Source organism: Dendrobates tinctorius, unplaced genomic scaffold, assembly GCF_039654945.1.
Source record: "Dendrobates tinctorius isolate UK_male_01 unplaced genomic scaffold, ASM3965494v1 ptg000043l, whole genome shotgun sequence".
NCBI classification, from domain to species: Eukaryota; Metazoa; Chordata; class Amphibia; order Anura; family Dendrobatidae; genus Dendrobates; species Dendrobates tinctorius.
The window spans coordinates 32,329,763-32,349,125 of NW_027361711.1; the positions used below are offsets into that span (position 1 = coordinate 32,329,763).

The window sequence follows — 19,363 nt, forward strand, 5'->3', positions numbered from 1 at the left end:
CCGTGCCTCACATGCCCGGGAGCAGAGGTTACCGGACCACGACCCCCTGCACAACGTAACCGCACGGTACTAGGGCCAAGAGAGGTCTGACATCACCTTCCTCTAGCGCAGTGCACTCTGGTTCTCCGGCTGTCCAGAGTGAAGCATGTAAAGAAGGCCATTTGTCAATAAAGCTGATGCAATGTCCTTCCCAATGCATGCTGGGAAGTGGAGTCCTGGATGTTACTGGTGTTATGTTCTGGGTGAAAGCATGCACTACAATGTCCGGCATGCTTTGCAGGGAAGACTCTTGGTTTCCGCTTCGAAGCCGGCAACGTGTGTGACAGAGAAGGGTTGAAGCCTGCAAGTGTGAGCGGCCTGGGCTGTGCACATCTGTCACCATGACGGTCAGTACCGGGAGACTCTCGCATATCAGATTTATTAGGGGGGTATATGGGTGTCCATTTTATACAGCTGTGTAGTGCACGAGGTCACATACTTACAGGGCTGCTCAGAGGACACAAGGCAGACAGTTCATTATAATGTAGCTGAACTCCTAATTATACTTTCTGAGAAACCCCTAAATGACAGCTGTCAGTGGTGCCAGATTACTAATACCCACTGGTGACAGGCAGGAGTTCAGGGGATGGACCCCAATATGAGAGCTGTCAGTGGTGCCAGATTGCTAATACCCACTGGTGACAGGCAGGGTATGGACCCCCAATATGAGATCTGTCAGTGGTGCCAGATTAGTTATACCAACTGGTGACAGGCAGGAGCGCAAGGGATGGACCCCAAATATGAGAGCTGTCAGTGGTGCCAGATTGCTAATACCCACTGGTGACAGGCAGGGGAAGGACCCCAATATGAGAGTTGTCAGTGGTGCCAGATTAGTTATACCCACTGGTGACAGGCAGGAGCGCAGGATATGGACCCCCAATATGAGAGCTGTCAGTGGTGCCAGATCAGTAATGCCCACTGGTGACAGGCAGGTGCACAGGGTATGGACCCCCAATATGACAGCTGTCAGTGGTACCAGATCAGTAATGCCCACTGGTGACAGACAAGTGCACAGGGTATGGACCCTCCATATGAGACATGTTGGTGGTGCCAGATTACTAATACCCACTGGTGACAGGCAGGTGCACAGGGTTTGGACCCCCAATATGACAGCTGTCAGTGGTACCAGATCAGTAATGCCCACTGGTGACAGGCAAGTGCACAGGGTATGGACCCCCAATATGACAGCTGTCAGTGGTGCCAGATCAGTAATACCCACTGGTGACAGGCAAGTGTACAGGGTATGGACCCCCAATATGACAGCTGTCAGTGGTACCAGATCAGTAATGCCCACTGGTGACAGGCAAGTGCACAGGGTATGGACCCCCAATATGACAGCTGTCAGTGGTGCCAGATCAGTAATACCCACTGGTGACAGGCAGGAGTGCAGGGTATGGACCCCCAATATGACAGCTGTCAGTGGTGCCAAATCAGTAATGCCCACTGGTGACAGGCAGGTGCGCAGCGTATGGACCCCCAATATGACAGCTGTCAGTGCTGGTAGATCAGTAATGCCCACTGGTGACAGGCAGGAGCGCAGGGTATGGACCCCCAATATGACAGTTGTCAGTGGTGTCAGATCAGTAATACCCACTGGTGACAGGCAGGGTATGGACCCCCAATATGAGAGCTGTCAGTGGTGCAAGATCAGTAATGCCCACTTGTCACAGGCAGGAGCGCAGGGTATGGACCCCAGTATGACAGCTGTCAGTGTTGCCAGATTACTAATACCCACTGGTGACAGACAGGAGCACAGGGTTTGGACCCCCCATATGAGAGCTGTCAGTGGTGCCAGATTACTAATGCCCACTGGTGACAGGCGGGAGCGCAGGGTATGGACCCCCAATATGACAGCTGTCAGTGGTGTCAGATCAGTAATACCCACTGGTGACTGAAAGAGTGCAGGCTATTTACCCCTAATATGATGGCTCTCAGTGATATCAGAGCAGTAATACCCACTGGTGATATGAGAGCTGTCAGTGGTGTCAGATCAGTAATACCCACTGGTGATGGGCAGGGGTGCAGGGTATGGACTTCCAATATGACAGCAGTCAGTGCTGGTAGATCAGTAATGCCCACTGGTGACGTGCAGGGTATGGACACCCAATATGAGAGCTGTCAGTGGTGCCAGATCAGTAATACCCACTGGTGACATGAGAGCTGTCAGTGATGGCAGATCAGTAATGCCCACTGGTGACAGGCAGGAGTGCAGGATATGGACCCCCAATATGAGCGCTGTCAGTGATGGTAGATCAGTAATACCCACTGGTGACAGGCAGGAGTGCAGGCTATTTACCCCCAATATGAGAGCTGTCAGTGGTGTAAGATCAGTAATACCCACTGGTGACGGGCAGGGGTGCAGGGTATGGACCCCCAATATGACAGCTGTCTGTGCTGGTAGATCTAATGCCCACTGGTGACAGACAGTTGTGCAGGGTGTGAACCCCCAATATGAGAGCAGTCAGTGGTGCCAGATCAGTAATACCCACTGGTGACATCAGAGCTGTCAGTGATGGTAGATCAGTAATGCCCACTGGTGACAGGCAGGAGTGCAGGATATGGACCCCCAATATGAGAGCTCTCAGTGGTGGTACAGTAGATCAGTAATGCCCACTGGTGACAGACAGCAGCAGTTTCTTAGAAACTCTGCACTGAACCAGGCCTGGATTATGAGACACAGTGCACTGCAGCGATCCTGGTCAGCTCCAAGGCAGCACTTACCTGCTCAATAGAGAAGAGCTTGTAAGCACTCCATATGTTCTGGCACTGCTGCAAGACGGCAGTGTTGATCGCTCTCCCAGACAACATGATGTAAACCAAAGAAACCAATGAAAAGTGTTCTCATCTCTAAAATGGCTCTAATTTTTAATAAACAATATATTGCATACATGTTTGTATTAACAAATAATTTCTGACAATATCCATCTATTCAGCTTGAAAATAAACATTAGTGGATGTGAAGAAAAAATTATACTCACTGTTCGGACTGCCGTGGCAACCCATCGATCACACATAGATTCGTCTCTAATTGTGGGGGGTTGGTGGGCGGTGTTGATTGTCAGAATGGGAGTGTGCCACTTAAACCCCATTCACACTCTACTTTTTTTCTCTGTATTTTTTGAGCCGTTGGGTGTTTGTTTTTTTTTTAAAATCTGCAGTATGTTAATTCTTTCAGCATTTTTGGAGTATTTTTCACCTGTTTAAATGAGTGGCAAAAAACACAAGCATAAATGCACAAAAAACGCATCAAAAGTGTGGGTAATTTACGTAGCCTTTTTCCTGGCAACATTCTGGGTTTTGGTGCAGACAATTCTGCGTCAAAAATGCTGCATGTGAACATACCCTTGGAGTAGGGGTGGGAAATTAATTTTCCCCAGGGGCCACATGATAGACCGTGACTGTTGTGGAGGGCCGAACCAATAGTTTGAAATGAATTCTGCTCATTATTATTAACCTATTAATTAGAACTATAATTGTTATTTTACATTTACGGTATGTTATCAGGTAATTTTGAACAGAATTAAGTATGCGGACATCCCCCTATATACAGCATTAGCCCCCTATCTACAGCATGAGCCCCGACACAGCCTCCCCATCTAGAGCGTGATCCCCGTCACAGCCTCCCCATCTAGAGCGTGATCCCCGTCACAGCCTCCCCATCTAGAGCGTGATCCCCGTCACAGCCTCCCCATCTAGAGCGTGAGCCCCCCGGCAAACAGCCTCCCCATCTGGAGCGTGAGCCCCCCGGCAAACAGCCTCCCCATCTGGAGCGTGAGCCCCCCGGCAAACAGCCTCCCCATCTGGAGCGTGAGCCCCCCGGCAAACAGCCTCCCCATCTGGAGCGTGAGCCCCCCGGCAAACAGCCTCCCCATCTGGAGCGTGAGCCACCACACAATCTGTCATATAGTATTAACCCTGACATAGCCTCCCTATATGCAATATGAGCCCCCATATAACCCCCTGTATACAGTGTGAGCCCCCCCATAGCCACCTGTATACAGCATGAGCCCCCACCCAGCCTCCCTGTATACAGCATGATGCCCCACATCCTACATATGTACAACATGATCCACCACACAACCTTTCTATATACAACATGAGACCCCACACGGCCTCTCTTTATTAGGCATGAGCCCCCACACAGCCTTCCTGTATACAGCATGATACCCCACATATATACATCATGATCCATCACACAGCCTCCGTCATACAGTATGAGCCCCCACGTAGCCTCCGTCATACAGCATAAGCCCCCACGTATCCTGTATACAGCATGAGCCCCCACAATAGCCCCTTATATTCAGTAGGAGCCTCCATTATACAGTGAGCCTCCACTCAGCCTCCTATATACAGTGTGAGCCTCCAATTTATACAGCGTAAGTAACACCTCACATAGCCTCCTATGTACATGTAAACATCCCATACACGTATGAAAGAAAGAAGAAAAAAAACATACTCACCTCACTCTTTTCTCCTGTGCAATGAGTCTCAGCAATGTGAAGAAGTGACGTCATTGCTTCTGCTGTCTCCCTCGCTGATTAGTAAAAGAAGGAAGGAGCTAGTGGCATCGTCCTCCGCCAGTGTATTCACCTTTATACGCATCTCGAGGTTGAGGAAAGCGGTGACAGCAGATGATGGTGGCTGATCGCAGAGGGCATGGTGTGGCCTGTGTGCTACTATTTTCAGTCCCTCGGCTGTCTTGGACCATGGGCCGGATATGAGCAGCTCGAGAGCCGGATGTGATCTTCGTGCTGCACTTTGCCCAAGTCTATCTTTGAGTCATTTTTGGCACTATAACTCAACCAGCACTTGCTGTAAAATCATGTAGGCTCAGCTCTTGTGCCCGCTTCATACACCAGCACTCTCCCTAGGATATATTTACTATGACCTGGGGAAGTAATGGGTTATTAGTAGTGATGCGCGAGCGTGCTTTGATAGGGTGTTATCCAAGCACGCTCGAGTGCTAATAGAGCATCTTCGGCGTGATCAATTATTATGTTCGAGTCCTCGCTGCTGTCAAACAGGAGCAAGATTTGCAGCCACGGCGACTCAAGCATAGTATTGGAGCACTCCGAAGACACACTATTAGCACTCCAGCTTGCTCAGATAATACCATATCCAAGCACGCTCGCTTAATACTAGTTATTAGCCTTTTATTTAGGGCTGACACCTTAATCCCCACATACCAATGTAATTTACAGATGGGTCAAAAAATACTGAGTCCTCTATCGTGCTTAATCAGTCCATAGAGATTCAAAATGAAATTGTTGTGTCCCATGCCCTCTGCAGCCAGTCATTGACCGCTGATCAGCTGCAGCTGATCAACATTCAGTACAATAGTAGAGGCCGCAGCGGTCACGTTTCCTGCTGGGAACAGGAGCATCGGCTGTCACTAAAATGGCGCTGCTGCTTTTATTTTCTACGGGCTCCTCAATTGATTAAGCATGTCTAGTAGTGGACAACCCCATTAATGTAGGTTTCCTAACTTTTGGAAGGTTTTGATGTTGATCACACTTTTATACCAATTCTATTTACCTTTCGATCATGCTTCTTAGTTTTATCTAGTACACAGCCTTCCTTAGAGGACCCTTCTCAAGTTGCCCGTTGTATACACAGTGCCATTTGCAGTGACCTTTACCGTTAATGCTCAGCATAGAGGTTTATACATTGCCGCAATTAGGATTAGTGTATAAATGCAGTGTTATCCCAATATTGTATCATAAAACGCATTCAGTGGGCTTGTACTCATCCGAGATCCCCGGCCACCATGTAATGGCGCCCATATTTTGTCCCATCCGCTAGGCTAGAACATGTCAAGGGTGAGTGAGCGTAGCTTGTGCAGTATTTGGGTCATTCTTGGCGCTATTGCTCTTTCATGTGAGATTCCACTCTATTATTGTAACTTTTTGTGATCTCTAATGCCCTCTCATTTTTATTGGTTGCTTTAAAAGGAGCGAAAGGGAACGGCGAAGGTGGACTTCCTTAAGAAAATTGAAAAGGATATTCAGGCCCAATGGGAGAGTCAAAAGGTTTTTGAAGTCAATGCTTCTGACAATCAGAACAGGTAAGTTCTATCTATTGTATTAGTGGAAAGGGCACCTCTGGTATCTACCTAATGACGAGTCGTGCGTCACAAAGGATTGATTGTGTTAGTGGAAAATACAGGTAGCTACACTGGTAACAGGTAATAATGGGTGTATTCTGCTGTCGGTAGGAGGCTGACATTAGGCAAAAAAGAGTTAGCTCCTCCATGTCCACCGACCGGAACAAATCTCGTCAGTTTTAGCTGACGGAGGAAGACATGGATCTGATTCCATTTGTTCTTTTTTTCCTTATGTCACCTTGTTTTGTTTTATTATTCAGATTCTTCTCTTCAGAATAACAGGGTTTAATGTCTTACCCTGTTTTTCAAAAATAAGCGAACAAGAGAACAGTGTGGTGCCATTCACATTGTAACCTCTCTGGTCTGCGGGACAGAACCGTACCCCCTGACACTTCAAGCGTGTTTTTGGGCACTTCGTGGCGATTGGTCCTTGCCATTTTTCCACAGGTCACTCCTCAGTGAGTGAGGACTCATGTGCTCGCTTTTCCTCCTATGGGAGCGCTTGTTTTTTTTCCTCACAGCTCGGCCTTTCAGCAACCCTGGTCTAAGCCCTTCCCTTCTTCTTCACTCTTCCCCCTGCTGTATTGAAGCTCCATCCGTGGCTCCACAGTGACACTCCAGCAAGACCTGCCTTTAGCCCAACAAATGCACCGACATGCTCAGACGGAGATTCTGCATCCAGGACCGGGTAGGCTGTGTCCAGGCTGTTTTTTCTTCCTAGGCTTAGCCCTCCTCAGCGGCCCTCCCTCAGCCCTAGGCCTCTACATTTGCACAGACCCAGGGAGTCTCGCTCCCATTCCTCCCCCCACTATCATTCACTACCCCTGTGCCCTCTACAGTAAGACGTGGCCCACATTGCAGCCCTTCCACCATGGAAGCCTCACAGGTTCTCCCCGACTACTGGGATGAGACCACACCCCTTTCTCCGGAGTGGGCTGTTGCCATTTCTCAATTGGTAACTGACCTAAACAATGTGTCCCAGTCCCTGTTACAGGTTCTAGAACATTTACCTATCCTTTTGGCGACTACTAGTGCTCCGATAGTGTCTCAGGATGAATCGCAGGCACCCATACACCACCCTCAACATGGCAGATCAAGTATAAGGTCCAAGAAGCAGGCACATTCCAGCTCCTCGTCTTCCCCTTCTACTTCCACATCCTCCAGGATGCCCTTGATATCCAACTCTTCCTCTACTGAAGTGGTGGCCTCTTGGTGCGATCTTGCTTCCCAGTTAGAATTGGATCCAGACAAGGACCAAACTTCTAAATTCCAGACTATGGTGGACAGCCTCATCTCTGCTGTCAACCAGACTCTCAGTATTAAGGACTACGAGTATCCTTGTGATCATACCATCTCTACCATCTCATTCAAAAAAGTCAAAACGCCCTCCCCGGGTTTTCCAACCACAAGGAACTTAAGAGAATCTTTACCAAACAGTGGGAACACCCAGAAAAGTGCTTCCCTGGTAGAAAGCAAGAGGATATCATATCTTTTCGTGTCTCATCTTCTCAGCAAATATGCTGAATTCCCAGCCGTGGATCCGCCAACACTGTACTGTCACTTCATGATGGTTCCTCTTTCAAGGATTCCATTGACAGACAGATCGAAGTCCTAGCCATTTCTGCTTTTGAGGCTGCTGACGCCTCTCTCTGTCCCACCTTCGCTTACACATGGGTAGCCAAGGCGGTTTCCGGTTGGGCAGAGCTACTTCGGCAGTGCATCTTATCAGCAGCCTTGCCAGACGAACTGGCTGATCTTGCGGATCAGATTGCCCATTCAGGATAATATTTGTCCTCTGCGTCTCTCGATGCTGCTAGTGCTTTCGTCTGGGTCATTAGCAGTATTTTAGGCATACACAGGATAATCTGGCTCATGAACTGGAGTGCGGACTCGGCATCCAAAAAGTTCCTTACCAACCTCCCCTTACAGAAATCAAGACTCTTTTGGATCTAAGCTGGATTAGCTTATCTCGGAACCGCCGGTCTCTTCAATTTCTCCCCTTTTGTCTTTTCTCCTCCCTGCTGGTCTCCTACCTGTTGAGAGAGAAGGAAGCCATCCTTCAAACCTCCACTACATGGCATCCAAAGGGTCCCTCTAATGGGCTGTCAGGATCTCAATCTAATAGATTCTCTTCTGCATGACGGGTCGTTTTCACCTAGGAATCCTCTCAGGGTGGTCAGCAGTCTTCTCTTCCGAGACATGTGGCTCTCGGAAGTCGATGACACATGGGTCAAGGAGATTGTTACCACCGGCTACAAGATAGAAGTTTCTGGATTCTTTCAGGCCATTTCCATTCTTCTTCGGGCAGTAGTGATCGTACCTGTCTCCTCTCAAGCAAGCTTTTCAGGTTTCTATTCCAACCTCATTGTGGTCCCACAGTAGGACAACTCACTCCTCCAACCGATCCTGAATCTCAAACTTGTCCCATCCACCAGCTCTCTTCGACTCTGCTTGAGATTATTAGGAAAAATGATTGCCGCAAACAAAGCCATTTCATTTGCGCAGTTTCTTACCCATTTCATACACCTCATCTCCAACTGGCCCGCCTGTCAACTTGAGACAAAAGGATCTCTTCCTTAGACCGCCACATACCTCTGCCTCCCGGAGGGAGGCAATCATTGGCATGGTGAATTGTCTTCCCCCTTCTTTCAGCATGGGAGGTCAATCCTACCTTCCCACTGGCAGGTTGTCACAACAGATGGCAGTCTTCCTTCGACACACTCCCATGAATCTCCTGGAGATCAGAAACATCTACCTCTTCTTCCACTGGCAGCATCTTCTAGCGGGATGTCCAATTAGCATTCAATCAGACAATGCCACAGCCGTGGCATACTTAAACCACCAGGGTGGGACACCCAGCGAGACCTTCTGACTTATCGCTGGCATGTGCCTTTCAATTTATCATTGGCACTTATTACAGGCATGGACAACTGGGCCGCTAACTTTCAAAATCGACAGGGCCTCCCATCGGGCGAGTGGTCTCTCAATCCCCCTGTGTTCCAATAGATCTGTCAGAAGTAGGGCACTTCCACCGTCGATCTTATGGCTTCTCCAATGAATCACAAGGTCCCTTGTTTCGTGGCCAGATCTTGTGACCCCCTAGCAGTCGAATACGATTCCCTGGTCATTCCATGATCTCAGTTCCAGCATCCGTACCTTTTTCCTCCTTTTCCCCTGATTCCCAGACAAATCAAGAAGATCAAAGCGGAAGCAATTCCAGTCATCCTAGTGGCTCCAGACTGGCCCAGAAGAGCCTGGTTTACAGAGTTTGCGTACCTACTCGCAAATGTACCCTGGAAACGCCAAGACCGATCAGACCTACTCTCTCAGGGTCCCATCTTCCACCAGAATTCTTGGTCTCTCAATTTAGTAGCATGACCATTGGAGCCACAGTCCTGATGGAGTTAGGCTTCTCATCTCATACCATGATCAAGGCGAGAAAGCCCTTGCGCATTAGCCATCGGACCTGGAAGGATTTCTTTCACTGGTGTGAAGACAGTCGCGCAGCTCCCATGTCTTTTTCTCTTCCATCCATCCTGGTGTTCTTACAATTAGGGCTAAAGTCCAAGTTGTGTAATAGAAGTCTCAAGGGCCAGATTTCAGCACTCTCAATTCTTTTCAACGAAATTTGGCCTCTCGTCCCCAGGTCAAGACCTTCCTTCGGAGAGTTGGATGCCTAAGCGCCACCATATCATCTCTGTGGACCTGTGGGACCTTTACTTACTTTTGAGCGAGTTTCAGAGACCTCCCTTCAAACCCATGCAGGACATTGCATCCTCCCTTCTCTCCTGGAAAGTTGCCTAATTGTTCACACTCACTTCCATCAGACAGGTCTCAGAATTAGCAGCTCTCTTGTGCTGCTTGCCTTTTTTCGTCCTCCACCAGGACAAGGCGGTCCTACGACCGGTTCCATCATTTCCTCCCAAAGTTGTTTCCCCGTTTTATATCAACGGGGATATGGTCATTCCTTTCTGCCTGTCTCCTGTCTGTCCCCTGGAATGATCTCTACACAATCTGGACCTAGTCAGAACCTTGCGCCTCTATCTCTCAAGGACAGCATCCTTTTGACGTTCAGATGCCTTGTTTCTCATTCCCGAGGGTCGTCATAAGGGACTCCCTGCCTTCAAGCCTACTATTGATCACTGGATCCGCTCAGCCATTCTGGAGACTTACCGAGTTAAGGATAGACCACAGCCTCCAGGAGTGAGGGCTCACTCCACCAGGGGCGGTGCAAGCCTCCTGGGCCGATCGCCACCAGGGCTTTGCAACCCAGATGTGCAAGGCCACCTGATCTTCCCTTCATATATTCACAAGATTCTACAGGATGTATACATACGCCTCAGCTTTTGCTGGCCTAGGTAAAAAGATAATGCAAGCGGCAGTTGTCTATCATCCAACTTTATTTGCGCACGTTCATTCTGTTTCCTCCCTTGGGACTGCTTTAGTGCGTCCCATGGCTACCTGCGTCCCAATGAAGTGATAAAGAAAGATTTCTGTCTTGGAGCCTTCATTGGAGGACTCGGCACCCACCCTTGTTTTGTGCCTATGTTGTGCCTGAGTGCCTCAGCTGGGCCTGTATATAGTTGTTTCTTGTTGCTTCTCCTACTGCTTTTTTACCCTGAAGAGGAGGAAGAAACTCTTTTTTTTGCGTAGTGTCAGCCTCCTAACAACAGCAGCTTCCACCCATCATTACCTGTGTCCAACAATGAAGGCTCCAAAACAGGTGAGTACCAAAAATATTTTTTTATCATTTGTTAATGGCACATCCAGCTGTATGAGGGGCTATTTATATACAGTGTAGTTGGCCTAGCCTAAAAAAACTGTTTTTGAAATAGTCCTTTCCAGACTGTATATTACATGAATCAATCAAAATGTTATCCTGTTCTACAAACCACGACTGCGCATTATCAATGACTCTTGTGTTGTACATTTTTTTCCTTTCAATGATTTTTTTATTTGAGTTTTGGAAAGAGATAATAATTAGATTGGGCCAATCAAGAGAATATGGCAGATGATCGACAGATTCAAAGCCGACTTCATTAAGTTTTTGCAGGGCAATATAAGCCTTATGGTCAGGCGTATTAGGGTGTGTTTGCAAAGTTTTCCTCTTCATGTTTCCATAATACCAAAATTTTGTTTATAGAGATTCGTCAAGTAACCCGCAAAAATTATGCCAACTTTGACCCAGAAAATGGAGTCAAGAACTTCTCCACATGAATCTTTTTGGGCCGACGAGAACCAGAATGTTAGACCTTCCTCTTCTCATCCATAACCTCTTTTCTTCCTTCCATGTTTAAAATCAGCACCCCAGTTTTTAGTGGTTGAATAGGATGGACATTGATCTCCCAGTGTTGTTGACATGTCATCAAAAATGTCATTACCAGATGGTCCTTTAACAAGCAGATCTTTGATGACCATACAATGCTTGATTTTGGGGAATTTCCAGTTCTCACCGTTTCTTCATCACAATTTCAGACTGACATAACCTTTTTTTTCTAAAACTTGGCAAGTGCATTTGTCAATTTAATACCTGTATCCATATCAATGGGATTTATCTTATTTTATCTGCTAGAAACATTCAAGGCTTACTAATTATCAATACTCCTATGTCAGGAGGAGCCAAAATATAGGGCTCACAATCTAAATTCCCTATCAGTATGTGTTCGGAGTGTGGGAGGAAACCCGAGAACCCGGAGGAAACCCACGCAAACACGGGGAGAACATACAAACTCCAAACTCCTTGCAGATGTTGTCCTTGGTGAAATTTGAACGCCGTTCTGTACGGCCCGAGCCACCAGGGCACGGACATGTATGCGAAGGGACAGCCTCAGCTTTGTGACATAGAGAATGAGCTTCTCATTTATTCTAATGATTGTATTCCTTCTATCACAGCAAAAGCAAGTACCTTGTGACTTTTCCATATCCTTACATGAATGGACGTCTTCACCTGGGTCACACCTTCTCCCTGTCTAAGTGCGAGGTAAGATATTTAGGAGATACCTCGTTAGGTATGTCTTTATCTTCCCATATTTGTTTTTTCTGGTGCAACTCACGGTGCTTGGCCACAATTCCACTAATTCATAGGGTACTCACTTTAAGGCTATGTGCACACGTAGCGTTTTAAAACGCTAACTAAAAACCGGACTCCTTCCCAGAAATCGCGCGGTTTTATCGCGATTATGATCGCGATTTTCGCGTGCGTTATTCAAGCACTTTCCAAGCGATTTGAAGCATCGCTTGGAAAGTGATTGACAGGTTGGTCACACTCGTCAAACATAGTGTTTGACAAGTGTGACCAGGTTTTTACTATTGAGGCCGCCTATGCGGCATCAATAGTAAAAGATAGGATGTTAAAATGCTAAAAAAAAAATAAAAAATCGGGGTATATTTACCTTCCGGCGTCCCGCGCTGCATTCCCGGGCCTCAGCGTTCCCAGTAATGCCTTGCGAGACCTGTGATGACGTAGTCTCGCGTTGCTATAGCGATCTCGCGAGACCACGTCATTACAGGGCCTTGCCGCAAGGCATTACTGGGAACGCTAGGCCGGGAATGCAGAGCGGGACACCGGAAGGTAAATATACCCCGATTTTTTTTTATTTTTTATTCTTTTTTTTACAGGGGTATGGTGCCCAGGGCCTGGAGGACAGTCTCCTCTCCTCCACACCGTGGGTACCAACCGCACATGAGACGCTAACTTCCCGCATGGTGGGCATAGCCACATGCGGGAAGTAAGCGATTCTCATGCATTCCTATGGGTGCGGAATCGCGGCAATTCTTTGCGATTCCGCACAAAAGAATGAGCATGCTGCGATTTTTTCCGCGATGCGATTCCGCCGCGGAAAAAAGCGCAGCATTAGCACAGCATGTGCGGAATACCATAGGAATGCATGGGGGGCGTTCTGTACACGATTTTTAAGCCTTTTCGCAGCGTTTTCGCGCCGAAAATCGCGGCAAAAACGCTTAAAAATCGCTACGTGTGCACACAGCCTTACACTTCTCATTCATATTTATCAAATGTTGCACCACAATGATAAATTAGACCCAAATTATACTATCGTGGTAGGCCAACTCTCTTGTCTACTCTCTTGTCTAATGTAACATTTCGCTCAAGTTGCAACTTATTCTGCATATTAAAAATGGATTTCCCCCCCCAATCATTATTTAGACAGCTATGACTTGAATGGACAACTTTTTTGCAATTTACATTAAAGAGAATCTGCCTTTAAGTTTATGCTGCAGATTGAGAGCCACATGAAATAGGGGCAGAGATCCCGATTCCAGCAATGTGTCACTTATTGGGCTGCTTGCTGTAAGTTTGATAAAATACTGTTTGTGGTGCAGCTCTGCTAGTCCTCTCAGTGATGGGCTCTTACAATGTAGTCCTCGATATTTGTGACATCTGTCTATCCCCATCGCCCACCATTGACTAGCAGCTTTCGATTTAAAGGGGTATTTCCATCTTCAAAATCCTATCCCATTATGTAGTAGGTGTAGTAATAATAATATATTATCAAATACCTCCAATTAAAAATGTAGTATAGTTTTGTTTATTTGCTATGTCTCTTTCTTCCAGTTCAGGCATTGCAGGACCTAAGGTGTCCATGGTTATGACCACTGATATTGTGACAGGTAGTTACTAGTGCTTGTAACCATGGATAGCTAAGGTCCTGCAAAGCCTGCACTTGAGACATAGCGAATCAGAGGAACTATACTACATTTGCAATTGGATAGGATCTTGGAGATGGGAAAACCCCTTTAAGCACAGTGTTGGCAATAAATGACCCAGGCATGGTGGGATTGAGCTCATCAATGATAATACTGGCAAATAAAACATTGATATTATCAAATCTACATTAAGCAGCCCACTACGTGACACATTGCTGGAATCATGGTCTCTGTCCCTATTGTATACTGCCCCCAGGCTGGGAAGCATAAACCTGGTGATAGATTCTCTTTAAGGTAAGTTTCCACATAGCTTGTTAACTGCAGATCCCCCATTGTAAAACTGAAAGAAATGATCTGGAACATAAGTTGGTATGCATGTAACGTGTAGGCACATATTCACACTGGCCACTAAACAGACAAAAAGATAAAAGTACAATGAGCATATACCCTGCAGCAATAATTAGCAATAGTGCATGAAAATAATACAGGGGACTTAACATTGTTTCCAAGATGTGCAGCACAAATATACATCACAAACATCACCACAGGATGGGTCAAGTTCCTCTATGGATAGTTTTCGCGGAGATTTCTTGCTATGATGGGAATAAGCTTTACTTACACGTTATCCTACCATTCACAGTGATATTTTTGTCCCTTTGTGGCAATATTTGGCTTTTTTCAAATTTCACCTAATAATTGAATAACCACTTTAAAATGAAAAAGAAGAGAGAAAATGTTATTAAAGCCATTTACATTAGTAGTGCATATTGAAATAACCCATTGGTCGGTTTTCCATCCGTCACATGAAACCTATACTGAGCGTTCAGATGAGCTTACTATTGTACCTTCCTGTATGTTTAGTTTTCTTTAGGCTTCCAGAGGCTGAAGGGGAAGACCTGTCTGTTCCCTTTCGGGCTTCATTGTACCGGCATGCCCATCAAGGTGAGTGTCGCTCCAAGTGATCTGATACAGTGGGCTCACGGTGAATTGCCCCCCGATGTGGCCTCGGCGAAGTCACGTACCATGATTTCTTCTGGCAGGCGTGTGCAGATAAGCTGAAGAGAGAAATGGAGTTGTATGGCTGCCCACCACAGTTTCCTGAGGAGGAGGAAGAAGACGAAGACCCGCCATCTAAGAAGGAGGATGAAGTTGTTATAAAGGACAAGGCTAAGGGCAAAAAGGTAACGAATGACTGAAGAGGGTCAGTGGGCGTGAGAGTTCACTGTTGTACTGTTCCTCTTGAAAAATATGTTCGGAACACATGCAGGGATTGTCTGTTTGTTAGGCTACCCCTGCATGTGTTATGGCTGCCGATCAGCAGGCGAACATATTTTTCGAGCACAGCGTAGACACTCAGCACCCGAGCATGCTCAGATACCACCTTATCCCAGCACGTTCGCTCATCACTATGTGTGCCATATCTGATCTAAAAATTGATCTTTCCAATTTTGCAGAGTAAAGCCGCAGCAAAGAGTGGTTCATCCAAATACCAGTGGGGAATAATGAAGTCTCTCGGGCTGTCCGACGACGAGATTGTGAGCTTTTCTGAGGCTGAACACTGGCTCGGATATTTCCCCCCATTGACAATAGAAGACCTGAAGAGTATGGGGTTAAAGGTAAGCTTCTGTTCAGTGCCGTAAATGTAACAGATACGTAATTCCATAGTGTGCCATAGAAAATATAAGTAAAGAAAGTTTGCAAATAGACTCTCCAGGATTGCTTAGACTGGGGCTTCTCAACTTTTTCGACTTGGGTTCGCCAACCAGAATGAGATAATATTTTGGTATCTCCTGAGCCTGGCATATGAATAACGAGTGTGTTATTTTGTAATGTTGCAGGCACTTTAATGTCCTACAGATCAGTGGGTGTCTGGCTCCTGAGACCCCTACTTATCACTGAAAAGTCTCCGAGAAGTGCGCAGCTCAGGGAGCAGAAGGGCACATCTCCTGCCAGAGCTACGAAGCCGATGCTTTCTATAAGTTCATACGTAGTACTGTGGACACGCTCGTTCAGGAGCTGCATACTTCTGGGGGACTTTTGAGAGATTGTTTGGGGATCCCCACCATTCTACAGGTAATTAAAGTGCCTGCAACATATATTAAAAGCTGCTGGGAGGTCTAGTTACGCTTTAATTTGAGCTAAACCAGAGATAACTGCGGCTGAGGTGCATCAGGTCTGATGTATCGTTTTTATGATCACTTTTATAAAAAAAAAACAAACAAACCTACCTCTCCTGCTGAGCCAATAAATAGTGGGCATTTCACAGTAACCTAATCAGAAAGTGCTTGAAGTAGTGTCTTTACCCCTTGCTACCACGGTTATTTTTACTTTCTTTGCTTTTGTTTTTTACTCCAGGAATCATAATTTACTTTTTCTTTTTTAATTTGAAGTTGCATTTTTATCTACTGACCATATCAGGACTTTTTTTTTTGCTTTTTGCAGGATGTTATAGTTTTGAATACCACAATTTATGTCAGTATACTGTATAATATACTGAAAAATAGGGTAAAAAATTACAATGCGCCCTGTGTTGTTCAGGTTTTATTATGGAATTCAATGTGTGGTTAAAAAAAAAAAAAAAGAGCTGGTATCTGTATTCTGTTGGTTGTTAAAATGGCCGCGTTAAGAAATTTTATATCTGTATACATGTGGCCAAAAGTATTGACACCCCTGCAATTATGTCAGATAATACTCAGTTTCTTCCTGAAAATGATTGCAAACACAAATTCTTTGGTATTATTATCTTCATTTAATTTGTCTTAAATGAAAAAACACAAAAAGAATTGTCCTAAAGCCAAATTGGATATAATTCCACACCAAACATAAAAAAGAGGGTGGACAAAAGTATTAGCACTGTTCGAAAAATCATGTGATGCTTCTCTAATTTGTGTAATTAACAGCACCTGTAACTTACCTGTGGCACCTAACAGGTGTTGGCAATAACTAAATCACACTTGTAGCCAGTTGACATGGATTAAAGTTGACTCAATCTCTGTCCTGTGTCCTTGTGTGTAGCACATTGAGCATGGAAAAAAGAAAAGACCAAAGAACTGTCTGAGGACTTGAGAAACCAAATTGTGAGGAAGCATGAGCAATCTCAAGGCTACAAGTTCATCTCCAAAGACCTGAATGTTCCTGTGTCTACCGTGCGCAGTGTCATCAAGAAGTTTAAAGCCCATGGCACTGTGGCTAACCTCCCTAGATGTGGACGGAAAAGAAAAATTGACAAGAGATTGTGCAGATGTTGGATAAAGAACCTCGACTAACATCCAAACAAGTTCAAGCTGCCCTGCAGTCCGAGGGTACAACAGTGTCAACCTGTACTATCCGTCGGCGTCTGAATGAAAAATGACTGTATGGTAGGAGACCCAGGAAGACCCCACTTCTTACCCCGAGACATAAAAAAGCCAGGCTGGAGTTTGCCAAAACTTACCTGAAAAAGCGTAAAACGTTTTGGAAGAATGTTCCCTGGTCAGATGAGACAAAAGTAGAGCTTTTTGGGCAAAGGCATCAACATAGAGTTTACAGGAGAAAAAAAGAGGCATTCAAAGAAAAGAACACGGTCCCTACAGTCAAACATGGCGGAGGTTCCCTGATGTTTTGGGATTGCTTTGCTGCCTCTGGCACTGGACTGCTTGACCGTGTGCATGGCATTATGAAGTCAGAAGACTACCAACAAATTTTGCAGCATAATGTAGGGTCCAGTGTGAGAAAGCTGGGTCTCCCTCAGAGGTCATGGGTCTTCCAGCAGGACAATGACCCAAAACACACTTCAAAAAGCACTAGAAAATGGTTTGAGAGAATGCACTGGAGACTTCTAAGGTGGCCAGCAATGAGTCCAGACCTGACTCCAATAGAACACCTGTGGAGAGATCTAAAAATGGCAGTTTGGAGAAGGCACCCTTCAAATATCAGGGACCTGGAGCAGTTTGCCAAAGAAAAATGGTCTAAAATTCCAGCAGAGCATTGTAAGAAACTCATTGATGGTTACCGGTAGTGGTTGGTCGCAGTTATTTTGGCTAAAGGTTGTGCAACCAAGTATTAGGCTGAGGGTGCCAATACTTTTGTCTGGCCCATTTTTGGAGTTCTGTGTGAAATGATCAATGTTTTGCTTTTTGCTTCATTCTCTTTTGTGTTTTTTCCTTTAAGACAAATTAAATGAAGATAATAATACCAAAGAATTTGTGTTTGCAATAATTTTCAGGAAGAAACTGAGTATTATCTGACAGAATTGCAGGGGTGTCAATACTTTTGGCCACAACTGTGTATATAAACGCCTTATGTCTGTCTGTAACCGAAATCGCGGGTCGCTGATTGGTTGCGGCCGCCAGGTAACGGTAAGCTGCGCCTGCCGCTGATTGGTCGCGTCTGCCAGGCCGCGACCAATCAGCGTCGGGCGCAGTGCTCAATGGGGTGGCAGGCCTTGATCTGTAAAAAAGAGAATTAAAATAAAAAAAACGTTATTCTCACCTTCCAACGGCCTCCGATCTTTCCACGCGCCCGGCCTCGCGGTCCCAGTAATGCCTTGCGCCTTAGACCGCAGATAACATCACTCTCGCGAGAGTGCGACGTCATCAGCGGTGTTTCGCGCAATGCATTACTGGGACCGCGAGGCTGGGCGCGTGGAAAGAAGATCGGAGGCCATTGGAAGGTGAGTATATAACTATTTTTTTTTTTAACAGAGACCACGCATTCCAGGAAAGGGGGGTGAGGGGGACCATGCATTCTAGGAAAGGGGGGTGAGGGTGACCATACATACCAGCAAAGGGGGGTGAGGGGGACCATGCATACCAGCAATGGGGGGGAGGGAGGGGGACCATGCATTCCAGGAAAGGGGGGTGAGGGTGACCATACATACCAGCAAAGGGGGGTGAGGGGGACCATGCATACCAGCAATGGGGGGCAGGGAGGGGGACCATGCATACCAGGAAAGGGGGGTGAGGGTGACCATGCATACCAGCAATGGGGGGCAGGGAGGGGGACCATGCATACCAGGAAAGGGGAAAGGGGGGTGAGGGTGACCATGCATACCAGCAATGGGTGGGGTGAGGGGGACCATGCATACCAGCAATGGGGGGAAGGGGACCATGGATACCAGCAATGGGGGGGGGGGGGGAGGGAGGGAGACCATGCATACCAGGAAAGGGGGGTGAGGGTGATCATACATACCAGCAATGGGAGGGAAGGGGGACCATGCATACCAGGAAAGGGGGGTGAGGATGACCATGCATACCAGGAAAGGGGGGTGAGGGTGACCATGCTTACCAGGAAAGGGAGGTGAGGGGACCATGCATACAATGAAAGGGGGGTAACGGGACCATGCATACCAGGAAAGGGGGGTGAGGGGGACCATGCATACCAGGAAAGGGGGTGAGGGGACCATGCATACCAGGATAGGGGGGTGAGGGTGACCATACATACCAGCAAAGGGGGTGAGGGGGACCATGCATACCAGCAATGGGGGGAAGGGGACCATGCATACCAGGATAGGGGGGTGAGGGTGACCATGCTTACCAGGAAAGGGAGGTGAGGGGACCATGCATACCAGGAAAGGGG

At 46.7% G+C, this 19,363-nt stretch overlaps 1 protein-coding gene across 1 annotated transcript in view; it reads left to right on the forward strand.

The window, feature by feature from the left end:
- Positions 1–231: 231 nt before the first annotated feature.
- LARS1 (leucyl-tRNA synthetase 1) overlaps positions 232–19,363 on the forward strand; it is a 122,493-nt gene continuing 103,361 nt past the window's right edge. The window contains exons 1-6 of the mRNA XM_073575261.1: positions 232–386; positions 5,991–6,103; positions 12,035–12,122; positions 14,669–14,749; positions 14,848–14,988; positions 15,262–15,423. Coding sequence (XP_073431362.1) covers positions 381–386; positions 5,991–6,103; positions 12,035–12,122; positions 14,669–14,749; positions 14,848–14,988; positions 15,262–15,423 — 591 coding nt within the window. The 5' untranslated portion in view covers positions 232–380. The remainder of the gene's footprint in view (positions 387–5,990; positions 6,104–12,034; positions 12,123–14,668; positions 14,750–14,847; positions 14,989–15,261; positions 15,424–19,363) is intronic.